General features: G+C 41.7%; 1 protein-coding gene across 23 annotated transcripts in view; it reads left to right on the top strand.

Annotated features, from left to right (window-relative positions):
- Positions 1-4004, top strand: part of TRIM9 (tripartite motif containing 9) — a gene marked incomplete at both ends in the record, with an annotated part of 107892 nt that extends 103888 nt beyond the window's left edge. For 22 of the 23 annotated variants that reach the window (XM_080808898.1, XM_080808899.1, XM_080808894.1 and 19 more), the window contains 2 exons: positions 1744-1906; positions 3942-4004. In XM_080808898.1, the coding sequence (XP_080665024.1) occupies positions 1744-1906; positions 3942-4004 (226 nt within the window). Of the gene's footprint in view, positions 1-1743; positions 1991-3941 lie in introns of those variants that run through there. The other variant, XM_080808893.1, reaches the window with a different exon arrangement.
- Between the last annotated feature and the right edge of the window lie 14895 nt (positions 4005-18899).

The following is an 18899-nucleotide window of genomic DNA, read 5'->3' as shown; positions in this document are numbered from 1 at the left end:
AGGATTATTATCAATACCACTGCCCAGAATAGAAACCATGCATTAAACTTAAATCTTACGGATACCAGTTTGGATAGCTTTAGAATTTGTAGGACTCTCCTATTACCATATAAATTCAGAATGCCCAGTTTTCTGGGGAAGGAGAATGTAGTCATCTCCTTAGGTTTGCCTCTAACACCAAAATATAGGCAATTATCATTTAACCCGAACTCTATTTTTTTCCCTAGACTTCCTTTATCATTTGGTTTGTGTAAGTAGAGAGGTAGAGGAAAGCGAGTCTGGCAGTAGGACCCTGGTGGACTCCACTATCTCAGTTTTTTCTGGAAGGCCATCACTGCTCCTTCTCTAGTCAGTAGGATTCCTAGGACCTCCACTTCCCATTCCCTTGGACAGTTTCTATACACACCCATCTGGGTGTGTGTTGTTTGCTGATAATCCCTTACAGTGAACACACATACCACTTCAGCCCGATATCAAATCCATCTGGGTGTCGATAAGTGGGCATCTTTGGTGATTTACATTTGGGGGAAGCCCTCAGTCACTAGAGTCATCATACCATTCCCCCCTGTACCCACTTACTTTTCCCTTCTAGCTTCTTTATTTTGAGTGAAGGAGTAAATAATAACACAAGGGTCACACTATGCAAAGAAATACATTCTTAAAGTTGAACGTGTCTGCTTGCGTGCAAACTGTGCTCTCATTGTTGAAGTTGTGAATTAACAAGATGCGATTTATAAACCTGTCCTTTGATGATTATGTACAGTCTGTACTCTACATGCTGGGGGGAAAGAACAACACTTAACCAGTTTCTGTGCTCTGCTGAGATGAGGATGAAGTTAATATTGGCAGACCTCAAAGATCAGGGAGTAAGGCAAATCTGATCATCCAGATTGATGACTTTTGTGAAAGAATCTGTTGAAACAAAAGACATAATTTGCTTTAAAATGACATTTCAATGAAGGTTCTTTAAAATCACTCCTCCATTTTCCACAATATAATTGTTTCACTTTGCAGGGGAGAACCCTCTCCGATGTTGTCATTTTTTAGAGCGCCTTCTCAATTTAAACTCAACATACCCAGAGCTAACATCTTTCTGGAATGAGTTTTTTCTGTTAAATCAGTAGCATACGGCCCCACATCCCATTTTTCATGCATATGCTTTCGATTCAGCTTAAGTGCTTCTTTATTTTGACTTTCAAATTAAGGCATTTTGGAGTTGATGTTTAATTCACACCATTTGTGCCAAGTGCACGACATCGCTGCAGACGGAGCACTGATAGCCCAAAGCCGGCTTTTTTTCTCTTAGACTTGATCGATTTGTTTTCTGCTGAGGAGGCTCAGAAGTAGAGGCCCTCTGGGACTGAGTTCACTCTCAGCCACCGCAGAGCAGCATGGTTGAAACTATATTCTCTACAGGGGGCACTATCTCCCCCCAAGGGAGAGAAAGTTGGTGTGGGGTTGGGGAGGAGTTAAGCAAAAAATCTTACTTTTTATTTACAAAGCACAGATACACACACAACACATAAACAAATACCCAGTGTATCTCTGGTATTAAAACAATATGTGAGAAGGGTGACAAGCGAAAAAAAATATTTAGAAACACTCCTGGGGTGCAGGCTGAGAAATATTGGTTAAGCAGGCTGAGAAATATTGGTTAGTACAAAAGGGTTTGTATAGTTAGTACAAAGAGGGGAGCTTCTAGAATGATGACAAGTGAAACCCAGTTGTTTTCTTTTCCTCCAGAACGGAGGGAGGGATCACCAAGGGGGCCACAATCGGGGTCCTCCTCGACTTGAACAGGAAAACCTTGACCTTTTTTATCAACGACGAACAGCAGGGTCCCATAGCTTTCGAGAACGTGGAAGGCCTGTTCTTCCCGGCAGTCAGCCTGAACAGGAACGTGCAGGTAAGCGCCGTGCCCCCGCGCCTCCCAGCAGCTTCCGCCCGCTCTGCTTCAAAGGCTGCCCGCGGGTGGTACGTTAGCCCCTGAGAGAGGGAAGCCAACCGTGTAAGGCCCAGACCGAGACCCGGAGGAAAGGAGAGGGGAAAGGGATCAACGTTGACAACAGAGATGATTCCAGATCAGCATCAGCCCCTTCGTTAAGCTTGGACACAGTCTAATTCACAGCAAGTGGGCGATTGGAACTCAGTTCACGGTTTGCTCTTGACCGGCCCTGAGGCCTAGTTTCATCCCTAGTAGGAAAGAAACTCTTGAACCAGCTGGTTTGAAAACAGATGGAATGACTTATGCAAAGCTCCATGAGTGCCCAAGAGGTGAAGGTATGAGACGGAAGTATTAGCACCATTATCAGAAATCCTGAACATCTTCTCTGCACTGTTCCTCTGCTCCGTTAGGTGCTACAGGGATTAGAAAACAGTTCCCGCCTTCGGGTTACTTACTTATGATTTACTGCAAATGGCCAACAGGTTCTTCTCATACGTTCATTGAACAAATAACTACTGAGTGCCTTTAATATGTCAGGCACTGTAATTACTAGAAGTATTGTTGTTTATCAGTGAGAACAAAACATAAAAATCTTGCCCTTGTAGAGCTCACATTTGAGTTATGGGTAATAGAAGAAATAATAAGCACAATGACCATGTTAATGATATATGAGCTAGAAGACAGTAAGTGCAAAGGAGATGAGGCCAAGGACAGGGTGAGGGGGGTTGGGAGTGGTAGGGAGGAGAGGGCAGCTGCCATCTCAGCCAGGGTGCTCCCTGTGGGGTGGGCCTTATTACAGCCCCCACGTAAGCTGTGCCCTGGAGAGAGTGAGCTGTGTGGAGCTTCCCAGGCAGAGGGAACAACCAGCACAAAGTTTCTGAGGCATGAGGGGCCTCATGGGAGCAAGGCAGGGCCAAGGGGCCAGGACTGGGGTGAAGATCAGAGTCATGGGGTGCCCTGTTGCTAGGCTGGGCTTTCCCTGCCCCTCTCAGCTGGAGCTCTCATTATCAGCTGCTGTAAGATGGATAGGTCATGGGAATCAAAACCCTCCAGGTGATTTTTGCTCTGTTCAAAACCATAGTCTTGGGAGCTTAAAAAAAAGAAAACCATTGTTGTTTATCAGTATGTGCAGTAAAAGTGATTGCAACCCAGTGACCTTTGCCCTTCTCTCTTCCTGCGACTAGATGGGGTTTTCTGGGAGGCTGAAATCTAATCTCTCAGAGTTCAGCCTCTACATTGGAAGAAAGGAAACCATAAATTGCCCTAGACGTGAGTCTTAGAAAAACCTCCTTCAAAGATTTCCACACATTGCAGCTGTTTCCCCTTCCAACGGATGTTGTACTCGGTGGTTTTCAGTGTTTTCCAGGGTGTTCTGAGTATCTTTAGAGAAAGACTCTGGGGCTCGGGAGACAGGGACGAGAAGGGGAAGGAGAACAGTAGAGCCTGAGATGCTTCTGGCCTCGTCCATGCCGCTGTCCATCGAGATGTGAGGCTGCTCGGGATCCAGGGAAACCGTCCCCCTGCCCCTGTTTCTTAGACCTGGCAATCACCTATTCGTTCCCCAAACGAAAGGCTCATCCTAATCGGAGTTACTAGTGGACACGTGATAAGAGAAGGGTTCTCCGCTCACCGGTTCTCTATCCGTGGACTCGGCCTTTCCACTGCGCCCTCACCAACAGGCTTTGCTACCTGCAGATCAGTGCCTGTGTCTTCAGTCAGAAGGAACACAGCCTTCCCAGGATCCTTAAAAGAGGCAGGTGGATAAGAACCACATTATCAAGTGTCTCCAAGATTTGGGAACCCCCGACCGTGGCCAGGCTCTTAGCACAGGCAGAATTCTAGTAGAATTCTTCTTTAACATCTACTAGAATAGACGTTAAAGAAAGGGAACAGGTCCCCCCTGTTGAACTAGGAACACAGCCGCTGTGCCCCGGGGAGGGGCTGATGCAGGGAGGGTTCCCGAGGTGCTTCCAGGACTCACAGTCTCATCCCCCAGGTCACGCTTCACACCGGGCTCCCAGTCCCTGACTTCTACTCCAGCAGAGCATCAATAGCCTAAGGATGGGCTGTGGAGGCGCCAGCTGCCAGTCCTACCCTCCGTCCTTACCTCCGCCTGGGAGAGCGACAGCACCTGGTGGGATGCCGGAGAGCTGGAAGCAGAGGGGGAGGAGGAGAGAAAAGCTGGTCCCCATGTGTTCACACCCCACAGCTCCGCTCCGCCCCTCCTTTCCAACCTCTCTCCTGCTCTGATGCCTGCGTTCACTTCCGCATCCCGCAACTCTAACCAACGAAGGACCTAGGCCGCCCACCATGTCACTTAGTTTCCAATCCCAGGTTTTGCTCTTATTTTACATAATTTTTTAAATGTAGGTGAGTTATATTTTGTTTCTTTTCTGATCATGTTATTGGTGACTTACTGAACTGTTACTACCAAGAGAATATTCTCCTGATAACCTTTGTCTTAAGCTTTCTGACAAAGAGGTTGTAGAGAGGGGTGGGGAAAAATGCGTTGAATTTGGAGCTTGCAGTTTGCCTCCTAGAAGGTTCTTGCTGTAACCTCTCATGCAGTGCTAGCCCTGCATAGCTATTCTTTGAGAGGTGGGCAGAGTGAATGCAGCATTGAGAAGTTTGACTATCCATTGAAGCACAAAAATAATAGCCATATGGCTACACAAAGGTTCACAGCCCGCAGGATCCTTAGGATAGCTGGGTTACTGGGAGAGGCCAGAAACCCTGGTCATTGAATCAAACTGGGCAGTCTCTAGACCGGGGCAGACCAGGGGGTTTATGATTTGGTTCATTTATTTAATACAAGTTTTTAACTGAGAACCTACTATGGACCAGGCACTGTTCTAGACACTGGAGACACAGTGGTGAACACACAGGTATGGTTACTGCCCTTCTGGAGCTTAAATTCTCATAGGAGAGCAAATAAAAAATATGACAATTACAAATTATTTTACAAGTACTAGAAAAGAAATAAGGAGCAACGAGGCTCATTGGCAAGATCTCTCAGTTTCCCAAGAATGATGCTAAAAATCTACCCATTCTGGCCATAGCACCAGAAACATACCAACTCAATGCCTTTTCTGCTACATTATTTTAATTATGGTACCTGCTGCCATTCATCATAATTATGGCAGAAATGATGTCAGCATTCTTATTCGTTAATGCTGCAATGACACTAAGCCTTAAAAATGAATGTGAAAAAAAAAATAGTGACCAGAGAGAGAACCCATTTTCAGTAATGGGGGATCTTAATTTGCAGTCCATGGCATCCCCATTCTCAGGATAAACTCACGTGTCTCCATGTATATCTGTGCCTGTTACAAATGACAAATCCATCCACTCTGCTGCCATTCACAACCTAACTTTCTGGAGTAGTTCCAGTAATGTGTGGAAGAAAATGAAATTGTATGTCATTGCTCTTACTGATAGCAGAATGATAATTCTTATTACTTCTGTATAGAGACAGACTTACACGGTTACCCTTCCGATTCTTTAGTTTGACATACAGTTTTAGAAAACATAGAACATGGAAAGAGGTTCTGATTAGTTGTCTAAATATTTGCCAGTGAGCCAAGAAATTCTGCATGAAAAAACAAGAATAACAGATAAAAGAGAAGTGGTAGGATGGGAAAGATAACAAACTAAAGTTTTGGCGTAAAGTAAGATATGTAAATAGCTAATTATTTCCTTTTGTGCTTTACTTAGCTCATCTCTATCAGTTACAGTGTTTCTCTGGTTACATGTACCTAATTTATTGGATGGGTGCTATCCTGTATATGTCCATCTTGGTTTCTTGGCTACAGAAAAACTCTGTTGCAGGACAACACAAGTTCGACATTTGATTTACTCTCCAATGAGACTCGATGGCTGGGCCGCTGTAGACTCATAGTTCCTCTTGTTCTTTATTAAATTCATCCTGCTGAGTAGATTTCTAGTGACTTGTAACACCTAGTTTACACAGAATTACCATTGTAGATGCATACAGCTATTGTACTAGGAAAATGGATATTTCTGGTGTGCCAATAAAAGATTTTTATGAGAGAACATCATATGTCTCTTTAAAATTCTTGGGTTTTGCCTGTTTGGGATGATGATCCACCTTTGTCTAAGTGACAGGTTCTCAGGCAAGTGTGATTGGAAAGTCCCCTAGAGTTCATGAAAGTTCTTGGTCCTCACCTGATTTCCCTGGGAGCACAGACGCTGTCTCCTGGTGGTATCTACCTCCTGAATCTTGGCTAAGTGTGAAACATCTATAGTTTAGATGCTGTTTGGGTATTTTTCCAAATCTTGGGAACTTACTTTCACAAACCTGCTCCTGAAAAACCCATAAACTTGTAATACAAAGTATAATGTCACTGCTTTTTTCAAACCTGGTTCCTTCGACATTTCTTTGAATGCCTGAACAATGTATTTGTTTTTAAGTAATCACACTGTGGATTTGGATGTCTGGGTGGCTCAGTCGGTGAAGCATCTGCCTTTGGCCTAGGTCTTGATCCCAAGGTCCTAGGACCCGGCTCCCTGCTTAGCAGGGAGGCTGCTTTTCCCTCTGCCCTTCCCACCTGTTTATGTATTCTGTCTCTCTCTGATAAATAAATAAAATCTCTAAAAAATAAGTAAGTAAATAATCACAACAGTACTGATCACCTTTATATTATCATTACCCCTTAACTATTTTTTTTGGGCTGACATTTATTTATTATTGACTGTAAATTTTTATTATTTTCTTTTTATTTAAATTCAATTAATTAACATATAATATATTATTAGTTTCATACGTAGAGTTCAGTGATTCATCAGTCTTATATATTACCCAGTGCTCATTACATCATATGCCCTCCTTAATGTCCATCACCAGTTATAACATCCCCCCACACCCCTCCCATCCAGCAACCCTCAGTTTGTTTCCTATGATTAAGAGTCTTTTATGGTTTGTCTCCCTCTCTGATTTCATCTTATTTTATTTTTCCCTATTTCCTCTATGATCCTCTGTTTTCTTTATTTTTTTTTAATTTAAATTCAATTAACTACCATGTAATGTATTATTGATTTCAGAGGTAGAGGTCAGTGATCCATCAGTCTTATATAACATCCAGTGCATATGACATCATGTGTCTTCCTTAATGCCCATCATCCAATTACCCAATTCCCTTACTCCCTCCCCTCCAGCTACCCTCAGATTGTTTCCTATGATTAAGAGTCTCTTATGGTTTGTCTCCCTCTCTGATTTCATCTTATTTTATTTTTTCTTGTATGATCCTCTGTTTTGTTTCTTAAATTCCACATATGAATGAGATCATATGATAAATGCCTCTCTTTGATTCATTTATTTTGCTTAACATAATATCCTCTAGTTCCGTGCAAGTCATTGCAAATGGCGAGATTTCATTTTTGATGGCTGAGTAATATTCCATTGTAAATATATACACCACATCTTCTTTGTCCATTCATTTGTCAATGGGCTCTTTCCATAGTTTGGTTATTGTGGACATTGCTGCTATAAACATTGGGGTGCAGGTGCCCCTTTGAATCACTATGTTTGTATAGTTCAGAAAAATACCTAGTAGTGTAATTGCTGCATCACAGAGTAGCTCTATTTTCAACTTTTTGAGGAACCTGTATACTGTTTTCCAGAGTGGGTGCACCAGCTTGCATTCCCACCAACAGTGTAAGAAGGTTCCCCTTTCTCTACATCCTCACCAACATCTGTCATTTCTTGACTTGTAAATTTTAGCCATTCTGACTGATGAGTTGGTATTGATTTGTATTTCCCTGATGCTGAGTGATGTTGAGTATTTTTTGTTGTTGTTGTATCTGTTGGCCATTTGGATGTCTTCCTTGGAGAAATATCTGTTCATGACTTCTGCCCATTTCTTGATTGCATTGTTTGTGCTTTGGGTGTTGATTTGATAAGTTCTTTATAGATTTTGGACACTACTCCTTTATCTGTTAAGACATTTGCAAATATCTTCTCCCATTCTTTGGTTGTCTTTTGGTTTTGTTGACTGTTTTCTTTGCTGTGCAGAAGCTTTTTATCTTTATGATGCCCCAATAATTCACTTTTGCCTTTCTTTTCCTTCCTTTGGAGACGTGTCCATCAAGAAGTTGCTATGGCCGAAGTCACAGAGGTTGCTGCCTGTGTTCTCCCCTAGGATTTTGATGGATTCCTATTCACATTTAGGTCTTTCATCTATTTTGAGTCTATTTTTGTATATAGTGTAAGAAAATGGTCCAGTTTCATTCTTCTGTATGTTGCTATTCAGTTTTCCCAACAGCATTTGTTGAAAAGACTGTCTTTTCTCCATTGGATATTCTTTCCTGCTTTGTCAAAGATTAGCTGACCATAGAGTTGAGGGTCCATTTCTGTGTTCTCTATTCGGTTCCATTGACCTATGTGTCATTTTTGTGCCTGTACCATACTGTCTTGATGATTACAGTTTTGTAATAGAGTTTGAAGTCCAGGATTGTGATGCCACCAGCTTTGGTTTTCTTTTTCAACATTCCTTTGGCTATTCAGGGTCTTTTCTGGTTCCATAGAAATTTTAGGATTCTTTGTTCCAGCTCTGTGAAAAAAGTTGATGGTATTTTGATAGGGATGCATTGAATGTATAGATTGCTCTAGGTAGCATAGACATTTTAACAATATTTGTTCTTCCAATCCATGAGGCATAGAATATTTTTCCATTTCTTTGTGTCTTCTTCAATTTCTTTCATGAGCGTCCTATAGTTTTCTGAGAACAGATCCTTTGCCTCTTTGGTTAGGTTTATTCCTAGGCATGTTATGGTTTTTGGCACAATTGTGAATCAAATTGACTCCTTTATTTCTCTTTCTTCTGTCTGTTTGTTAGTGTATAGAAATACAACCGGTTTCTGTGCATTGATTTTATATCTTGCCCCTTGGCTGAATTCCTATATGACTTCTAGCAATTTGGGGGTGGAGTTTTTTGGGTTTTCCACATAAAATATCAGATCATCTGCAAAGAGTGAGAGATCAACTTCTTCTTTGCTGATTTGGATGACTTTTATTTCATTTTGTTGTCTGATTGTTAAGGCTAGGACTTCTAGTACTATGTTGAACAGCAGTGGTGAGAGTGGACATCCCTACTGTGTTCCTGCACTGAGGGAAAACTCTCAGTTTTACCCCTTTGAGAATGATATTCACTGTGGCTTTTCATATATGGCTTTTATGATATTGAGGTATGTTCCCTCTATCCCTACACTGTAAAGAGTTTTAATCAAGAAAGAATATTGTACTTTATCAAATGCTTTTTCTGCATCTATTGAGAGGATCATGTGGTTCTGTCCTTTTTTTATTAATGAAGTTTATCACATTGATTGATTTGAGGATGTTGAACCAACCTTGCAGCCCAGGAATAAATCCCACTTGGTTGTGATGAATAATCCTTCTAATGTACTGTTGGATCCTATTGGCTAGTATCTTCATGAGAATTTTGGCATCTGTGTTCATCAGGAATATTGGTCCATAATTCTCCTTTTTGGTGGGGTCTTTATCTGGTTTTGGAATCAAGGTAATGCTGGCCTCATAGAAAGAGCTTGGAAGTTTCCCTCCTTCAGCAGTTTAACTTCTCATATATCACCTCAGATTCACTTCTCCCCACCTCCTACCTGGCAGAAGGTTGTAGTTTTTCTATTTGTAGAGTTGCAACTATTCTTTTCTTAGATCTCTGGTTGAGTTTGCAGGTGTTCAGAATAATTTAATAGCTATCTAACTGAATTCCTGGGACCAGACAAAACTAAAATCTTCTACTCCTCTGCCATCTTGGGCTTCTAGGGAGAGAATCTATTATGCTTAAAAAAAAAAAAAAAAAAGATTTGTTTATTTATTTTAGAGAGAGAGAGCACATGCAAGCAGGTAGAGGGGCAGAGAGGGAAGGAAAGAGAATCCTCAAGCAGACTCCCTGCTGAGCATGGAACCCGACTTGGGGCTTAATCTCATGACCACAAGATCATGACCTGAGCCAAAACCAAGAGTCCAATGCTCAACTGACTAAGCTACCCAGGCACCCTTGTCATTACCCTTTTAAAGTGAACTGGGGCCTCTGTGTGTGTGTGTGTGTGTGTGTGTGTGTGTGTGTGTGTGTGTTTAAGGAAAACATCCCCTGCAAGCACCTGATCCAGGTTATGACCTCAGAGCAGCACACTAGGGGGCTGGCAGCTGCCCTTGCTCTGTGCACACCAGGTTTCCCCAATCTGTTTCCTCACCTGGTACCCTGATACTTCCTTCTTCCTCCTCCACGGGTCTGCTCTGGCGGTTTTCTTCCCTTCTGTTCTCTACCTAAGGCAATACATTAGCCACTTTCACTCTTCTCGTGGCACTGAGGTTAATGGAACTTATGATTCCTGGCATTGCCTCACAGGAATGATAGACTGATTTGCAAGATATCATCGTATTTTCTGGAAGTGAGGTCCTTTTTTTCTAACTAATGTGTGCATTAATCTTTTACTTATCTCTTCAACTCACTGATAAGAAAGGAAGACTTTCTGTTGAATCAGGATTTTTTTATCATGAATCAAAGGGTGCTCGCTTCGGCAGCACATATACTAAAATTGGAATGATATCATGAATCAAAGGAACTATAGTTATTAAAGAAGTTCTCAGATCACACTACCTTCTAATTTATAGTAACATGCTAAAGACACCTGCATATATATTCAAATGTATGGGCCAGCTACTTCCACTGACACTGGCATTTAGGGGAACCTGAGTCTGACATAACATATCACAGGTAACTGAGACTTCTTCAGTCCTGTCTTTCTCCAAAGAACCAGCATTCTGGATACATACAGAATTTGAGGCACTGAAAAAGACTTAACAGTGGAGGCATCTAATTCAATGCACAGAAAAATCGGTCTAGCTTTTGGATGTATTATTTCCACCACTCTGCTACAACTATGCGAAGAAAAGCTTTAGGTACAGAACTAGATATCACAGAATTAATAGTGATGGTTGCATAACCTTGTGGTAGCACTAAAAATCACTGAATCATACACCTTGAAAGGGTGAGGAACCATGTTGGACATGACCACAACTCTTCTTACAGCCTCCCTCCAACTACACCCAAGTCTGTTCCTATTTTCTACAAGCTGTCCCCTGAGATAAAGCCTAAAGCCGAGGAAGGGTGTCAGGGACCTAGGAGCAGATCTCCTAACCCTACTTTTTCCTTCCCTTCCCATATTCCCTTGGTTGGTGGAAGGGCTTTGATTTGCTTCCTCTTCTGGTGAAGACTGCCTCTCCATTTTGTTCTGAGCCTCTCTAACATGGCCTTTAACTTGCCCCTTTCCTGAAGTTCAGAGTGGTGGAGAGAATAGAACACCTTTCTCCCATTAAGAAAGCAATTAAAAATAGCTCTTACAAACCCCCAGTGGTTATGAATCTTGCTCACATCTTTCTTCCTTCTCCTTCCAGGGAAAAATAAACATTCAGCACGAAAGCTGAAAGAATTAATATTTTGGTTCAATGTTCTTGCCCTTTTTCCCCCCAATAATTTTTTTCTAAAATTCCCTAATAATAAATATAACAAATTACAACTCCACTAATGAGGATGGCTGGATATTAAATTTTAATTACCTGTTAACAACTTGCAAACCATCTTTTGAGGCATAGCCACAATTTGTAACGTGTATAATAAAGGAAAGCATAAAGCTAAAGAAACAACCATGATGGGAGAAACTTCATGGAGGTATAAAACAGTGGTTTTCCACCCTGGCTAAAATCCTTAGTAAGGACAGTATGTTCAACCATACATTTCTGTATGTTCCGCACAAAGAAAGGGACGCGACGTGAGATCATGCATACAAAAGCACTTTGTGCAATAGAGATGAAAGACACATTAAATGTAAGTTTTCATTATTAAGTAACCTACACTCCGCATTATCAGACAACCCCGAGAGGACTAAAGTGTAGTGACTGAGGGCAGCATCTGGCAGTAACTCTCTGAATTCTGGTCCTGGCTCCAGGTTTTGCCAGCTGTGTGCCCAAGTGCATGTGATAAAAACTCACCCACATTTGGGGCGCCTGGGTGGCTCAGTGGGTTAAATCCGCTGCCTTTGGCTTCGGTCATGATCCCGGCGTCCTGGGATCGAGCCTGCATGGGGCTCTCTGCTCAGCAGGGAGCCTGCTTCCTCCCTTCTCTCTCTGCCTGCCTCTCTGCCTACTTGTGATCTGTCTGTCAAATAAATAAATAAAATCTTTAAAAAAAAAAAACTCACCCACATTTTCCACACTCTAAAGTAGATGTGACAATAGAATGGTTTTGAGGGTTAGATCAAATAATATGTGTAAAATATTCTGAACAGGACCCAGCCCATGATGAGTGCTATGAAGTATTAGGGATTATTCATTTGTGTGCAGTCTGTTCATGATGCCACCATCAAATCCCCTCCTTTTTTTATGACCAAGATCCCAACTGAGTGTCAATAATGAGTCATATAATCATCTTCTCGGGAGACAATGCCTATCTATGGAACTTGACAAAATGTTAAATTCTTTTGTTAAATTAATGGAAGACTGTAGGCAAGGATGTTCTGAGCAAAAGCAGTAACTTGATTCATAAGACATGTTGAAATCTCTTTTAAAGTCACAATAATCAAAATGGCATACTATTACTAAATCAACTACAACTCAGAAATAGAGATTTCAATAGATTTTGAACAGAAAATCACAAAGGGGGAAATGAAGCTTATTCAAAAATGTTGAAAAATATTTGAAAAGTGGTTAGCTATTTGGAAAGCAAAACTATATTCTTAATCAAATCTATGTTCCAGATATTAAGGTGGTAATGTAAAATATTTAAAACTTTAATAAACCAGGAGAGATTATAAATATTCATCTGATCTTTCTCAAAGAGGCCTGAATCACTGTAAATTACTTTATGCAATAGGCTTATCAATTTCCTAAAACTCCTCTCCAACTTATATTTTACATTTAAATCCCTCCTTTGTTATCTGTCTATATATCATGCTTATCTGTTACCTTCTTTAATTAACTGGGCCCCTCTTTATCCTGTCTAAACCTACTTCTAGTATCATAGATTTATTGTCTGTATTGATTTTTTTTGTCATGCCATCATTTAACAAACTACTTTTAAGGAAAGATTAAGGTATTGAATATGAACTACTCTGCACTCTGTTTCTGGACTGTATTTTCAACGTAGTAGTTAATGAGTTTATAATGAGCAAGTTGTCTCAAGTAAACGAGGATCCTAATGTTTCCTTCTTTAATGCTGATTCCCACATAGGATCTGTGAAAAGAACACTCCACTCAATTTCTCCCAATTGCCTGGTGGGCAGTGTGGCTGTCAGATGTGAAGTAAGTCTCCAGTCTTATCGGTTGGCAGGCTGAGAAGGATGAGCAGGTGAAGGTTAATTGTAGCTTCTCATGAGGTTGGTTTCATTGTTGGCAATACAATAACTTTGCAAATGTGCAAAATTGAATGCTTAGGTATAGTGATGGGCTTGCTCAGAACTGATAGACTTGCAGGGGAAAAAATCATACATATCTATCAGAAAGAAATCAATCTTAGAGACTTATGAGGATCACCCAGAACTCCACACCACTATTAAATTCCATGTCTTCAAGATTTCAAGTATTGAAATGTGGTGCAGTTACCTCCTACAATACACATACTGTGTGTAAGCTGTTTGTCTACTGTCCAAGTGGAAGGGACTTTTCCTCGATGTTAAGAGAATCTGAGATCTGTTCTCCATGCCCTGGGAAGGGGTAGAGAGAGGATTCCACTGGATCAGATGAAGCATGGAAGACCAGTCCTGGAGCATTTGGCTGCCAAATCAGGGACTCCCAGGGGACAAGAAAGAATGAGATACAGATGCAGGCTCATTGAAAAGGAGCATCAGATGCATCCCACATGTGCTTTCTTTCTCTTTAGAGGTCTCAGGTGTCAGGCTTCACCTTAAGCCTCTTGTCAGGTCTTTGGCAGTAACTAAGGAAACATAATCCCTGAGACACCTTCCTAGAAGGAACTATCAAAGGTGCTCTTAAGGACAACAAAGGAATGTCTGTTATTCCACAAAATGGGTCTGACCCAATATGATATTTTTCATGGTCTGAAGCTACCTGGGGCTAGCCTATTGATAGCAAAATAATACCCTATTTTCTTCTTTCTCCAATGCAAAGGTTTAGTTGTGGGTCTGGTTTTTTTTTTTCAAGCCTTAACATCTCTGCAATGAAGACACATTTCACTTGCGTCAAAAGAAACTCACCAGCTGCTGTTACAGCAGGTGCCTCTCAGCCTCCAACTGCACGGGGAAATCATCTGGAGAGCTTTAGAAATAGTGATACCAGGCTACTCAGTTAATTGGCTTGGGATCCGACCTGAGAATGTGGGATTTTTTTTTTAAATTGCCCACATGGGGGGGTGCCTGGGTGGCTCAGTAGGTTAAGGCCTTTGTCTTTGGCTCAGGTCATGATCTCGGGGTCCTGGGATCGAGCCCCAAGTCGGACTCTCTACTCAGCAGGGAGCCTGCTCTCCTCTGTCTCTGTCTGCTTGTGATCTCTGTCAAATAAATAAATAAACTCTTAAAAAAAAAATAAATTGCCCACATGATCCTTATGGCCAACTGGGCTTGAGAAGGCAGAGGAAGAGAATGTGAGCATGGCACAGACTCAGAGTTTGCACTGCTGGTGCATTTGAGAAATTAATAAGACGTGGGGCTGGATCAGTTCATTGGTCTGTTACTTGCGGGAAGTCATTTGCACTGGTAGGTGGTAAATTTATTTATTTATTTTTATATTTTTAAATTTTATTTCTAGTACAGCTAGCAGTGTTACATCAGTTTCAGACAGCTGGAAAACTTAAATTCACATCACAGTGATCAGTTTACAGGTCTTTTAGAAAATTCCACTAGAATGCAATATAGAAAAAAATGTACAAAATTAATAACCATACACTGTATGCGGTGACTGAAAGTGGTAAAAATTGCCAAAATTTTGAGAACAGATTACAAGATTTTCAATTGTTGGGAGCAATTGATGCGTTAAAAACTATCACTCAGATGTCCAAATCTGTAAAAAGCTTCCAGCTACTTCCCAGAAAAGGTCTTTACTTATAATTCAGTTAGCAGCAGCAGCAACACAATGTAGCCAAAAGGGAAATGCAAACAAACTAACAAAACCCCACATAACCCACAATATTCTCTGACATGTGTTTAAATGATTCTGCAGCATCACAAAGATGATACCAAGGTCCAGATCATCACCAGCAGTTACCATTAACGTTACACGTAACTGCCAATGGCCGTACTCTACAGGCGTTTCCAACCCCAGGTATGACTATCATTCTGAAAAAGCGAACAGCATGTATTTGTGGAGAAAAATGTATGATACTGTAACTTGGGTTTTTTAGAGTTGTGTGCATTTAATGTTGTATTTGGTTTTGATTTTCTCCAAAAGAGCTAATATGAAGTCTGTGGTTCACTTTACAATCTCTGACAAAGGCTTCCTAAAATTGAGAAATACTCTAATAATATTGGTAGTCATATATTGAACCTTGTTGTTTTCCATGCAATGTACAAAACTCTTACTTAATCTTCATCTTACTTACACACTTTAATTATTAGCATTTTAGAAATGATAAAGTTAAAGCATAGAGAGCTTAAGTAACTTGCCTAAGGTCACACAGCAGGCAAGTGGTAGAGCAAAGATTTGAATGCAGCCTAACTCCAGAGCCCACACTCTTCATTAACCTCTTGATTATAGGACACCGTGATCCCTCCACATACTGCGTACAACATACTTACTCGCACAATACATATTCACTGAGCACCGATTAAGCGCTAAATATGGGGAAACACTAGAGATACCAGTGAACAAAATAGAGAAGGTCTCCACCTTCTTAGACCTGATATTCTAATCGGGAAATGCAAATAATAAATAATTAGATAAATGAAACTTAGCATAATTTAAAATACTAATCAGAAATGGAATGGGCTAATGCAATAGAAAGTTCTGGTGTGTCAGCAATTGCCTCTTTGAGAAGGTGGCATTTGGGCAGCAGAGCCATGAGTGATGGCAGAGGGCCTTGAGGTGGGAACAAGCTCTGTGTTTGGGGAGCTAGACAGTGATGCCCTGCAGCTCACCTGTGGTGAGAGGGAGAGCAGTGCCAGGTGAGGTCAGGATGTGGGCGGGGCCAAACTGGGGAGGCTCCCGCAGGGGGGACACCAGGGAGGAGTCTGGTTACAAAAAAAAAAAAAAAAAAAGGAATTTGACTCTGGGTGACATAAAGGCACAGAGAGAAGTTATTAGAATGATAGCTCAGAAAGGTGAGGACCAGAACAGCTCGGGGTATCAAGGAGCAGGAACTGATGAGCAATTGGCTTTCTCTGGGCCACACAAATCCTGCTGAAATGCTCCTAGTCTTTCCCATCTTTTTCTCTCCGCTCAAGATTTGATCCCAAAAAGACAGATGTGATTTTTGCTTGGATTCTCTGTCTGACTCCTAGCTGATAGAGGGCAGGACATCGTGACATAGAACCCAAACCACAGCATCCAACCCAAGGGCTGTTTCCAGAAAAGTGGGGATGGGTGCTGGCAGCCAAATGAACAAAGGAAAGTGACAGTTATCTCAATGCAGTGATTTGAGTGAGGTTTTTTTTTTTTTTTTAAACAAAAGCAAGTATTTGGAAATAACAGGAAGCAAGGAGGCTCCATTTCGATCTCTGCAGAGAATATACAGTGAAGGGGGATATTCTCCTCAGTATTGACGTTATGTCTCAGAATATTAGGTGCTCACAAATGATGGAGCTCGAAAACTGACAGAGCTTCCACAGCCATTTGAAACTGTGGCCAGAACCAACTAATACATCTTTTCCAAGAAATGAACACAAGATATCACTGCCTCTAAACTACTCAAAACTGAACAAAGTATCTTCTTCTCATGGTTTAAACATCAACATAGCTGATTAAAAAAAAACAAAACAAAACTTTTTTAAAGATCCAAGGAGCGAATACATACCTTTGTCAACACTACAGGAGCACAAGAAGAGCGGGGAAAATCGCCCAAGCGGGCACGTCCCATCAGAGGCGAGGATTTCTAGGGCTGAGAGCAGCACACCCAAAGAAGAACCAAGTCGCGTGGAGGACGGAGACCCTCGGATTCTTCTTGAATCTGAAGGAAGCAAATTTGTCTTAGGAGGACCGACCCCTGTTCAGAAGCAGTTAATGGAAAAAGAGGAAGTGAAGCAACTTGAAAGAGACCAAGTCAGCAGAAGAACGGGACATTGGATGTGACGGTGGCAAGCTGAGATGTGCCTTCTGTTAACCAGCTGGTGGTGAAAATATAAGTGGGTGATCTATGCCGAGGGCCTCGGGGCTCAGGAGAGGTCATCCGACATCCGGTAGTGCCTCAAATACCCAGAATATCAACAACTCAGCTCAGAGAAGAACTGCATTATTAAATTATGAAAATTTACCATCTTTGCCTCCTTTTTCCCAAACGGGAAGCCGGCAAGCTAAGTAGGGAGGAAGATGATAATTTAGGACCAAAGACCCTATCTCTAAGTGGCCGCCATAATAATCTAGATCCAGTGTAAATACAGAGAATGTAAGGAATGGTGCTGCCCAGTGCTCCCAAAATAGAATATTCCAGGTGTCGGGACTGTGCGCAGACAGTCTCTTACTTTGGTATCAGAGGCCCAGGTTTAGAATACAGGCAGCTCGGTTATGCACAGGAAAGCGGCAGCACCTCTGACAATCCTCAGACTCCAAACACGCCTACCGCGCCAGTTCCGCAAGCCCCCACCAGGCCAGGCGCGCAGAGCTGTAGGCTGTGACAGACATCGCGATAGCTGAGAGCTCCCGCTCTGTCAGATTTGCAGAAAGCACAGCCGGAGGTGCTGGTGCACCTAGGAAGACCAGACATAATAGTACTGATCTGCCCATGGGAGCCCGGAAAGTGGTACATTGTTTGCACCTTTGTGAAGTTTTGAAAAATGAAGGTGCAAGCACTTCATTGTCATTTCTAAACATTAACTCCTTGTATAGACTGCTAAGACTTTTTTCTATTTCATGTGCCTTAACTGAAGGAAATTAATGCAGTACAGGTACTCATTAGAAAATACTAATTTCAGTATATACTATTCAGCATTCCTGTTCTCACAGGGCCTATTTAAAATGAGAACTGGGGGCCCCTTGGTGGCTCAGTGGGTTAAGCATCTGACTCTTGATATCGCCTCAGGTCATGATCATAGGATTCTGGGATCGAGTTCCGTGCACGGAGCCTACCCAGGATTCTCCCTCTCCCTCCCTCTGCCCCTCCCTCTACTTGTGCTCTCTCTCCTCACCATCTCAAAAAAATAAAATAAAATAAAATTAGAGTTGCATGAGTAACATGCTGGTTGATTTTAATCAGTATTCTGGACTTAATACATATCATTCATGTCTAAGTCATGGTTAGCACTTTAGACATTTTAGACATTTAGACATTGCTAACAGATAACTCTAGATTTTGAAAGTCATATTTATAGATTCACTATTTATGGTATATGGCCTCCAGCATGTAACATGAGGAATTCTTTATTTCATTAATTGTAGGTTTTTTGACTGAGCCAAAACATATATAAAGGAAATAGAAGTACCACACCACCTTGAATACCAATCAGTTCCTTTGTCTTCTGAGTCACTAAAAAGAGTCCTATGTTCATGAATATGGTTTGTTCTTGGTATGTTGAAAGGCAAGGAGACAAGATTTTCTGTTTACTTATCTCATGATATTATTCGAAGGGATGCCCAGATATCTTAATCAGAATTACACTACACTTGGGATGCCTGGGTGGCTCAGTCATTGAGCATCTGCCTTCAGCTCAGATCATGATCCCAGGGTCCTGCGATCAAATCCCACATTGGGCTCTCTGCTCAGTGAGCCTGCTTCTCCCTTTCCCTCTGCCTGCTACGCCCCTGCTGTGTGCACTCTCT

This window comes from Martes martes (assembly GCF_963455335.1).
Source record: "Martes martes genome assembly, chromosome: 7".
Taxonomy (NCBI): Eukaryota; Metazoa; Chordata; class Mammalia; order Carnivora; family Mustelidae; genus Martes; species Martes martes.
Note: the sequence above shows the minus strand (reverse complement) of the source record. Positions and strands in the feature narration are given on the sequence as shown.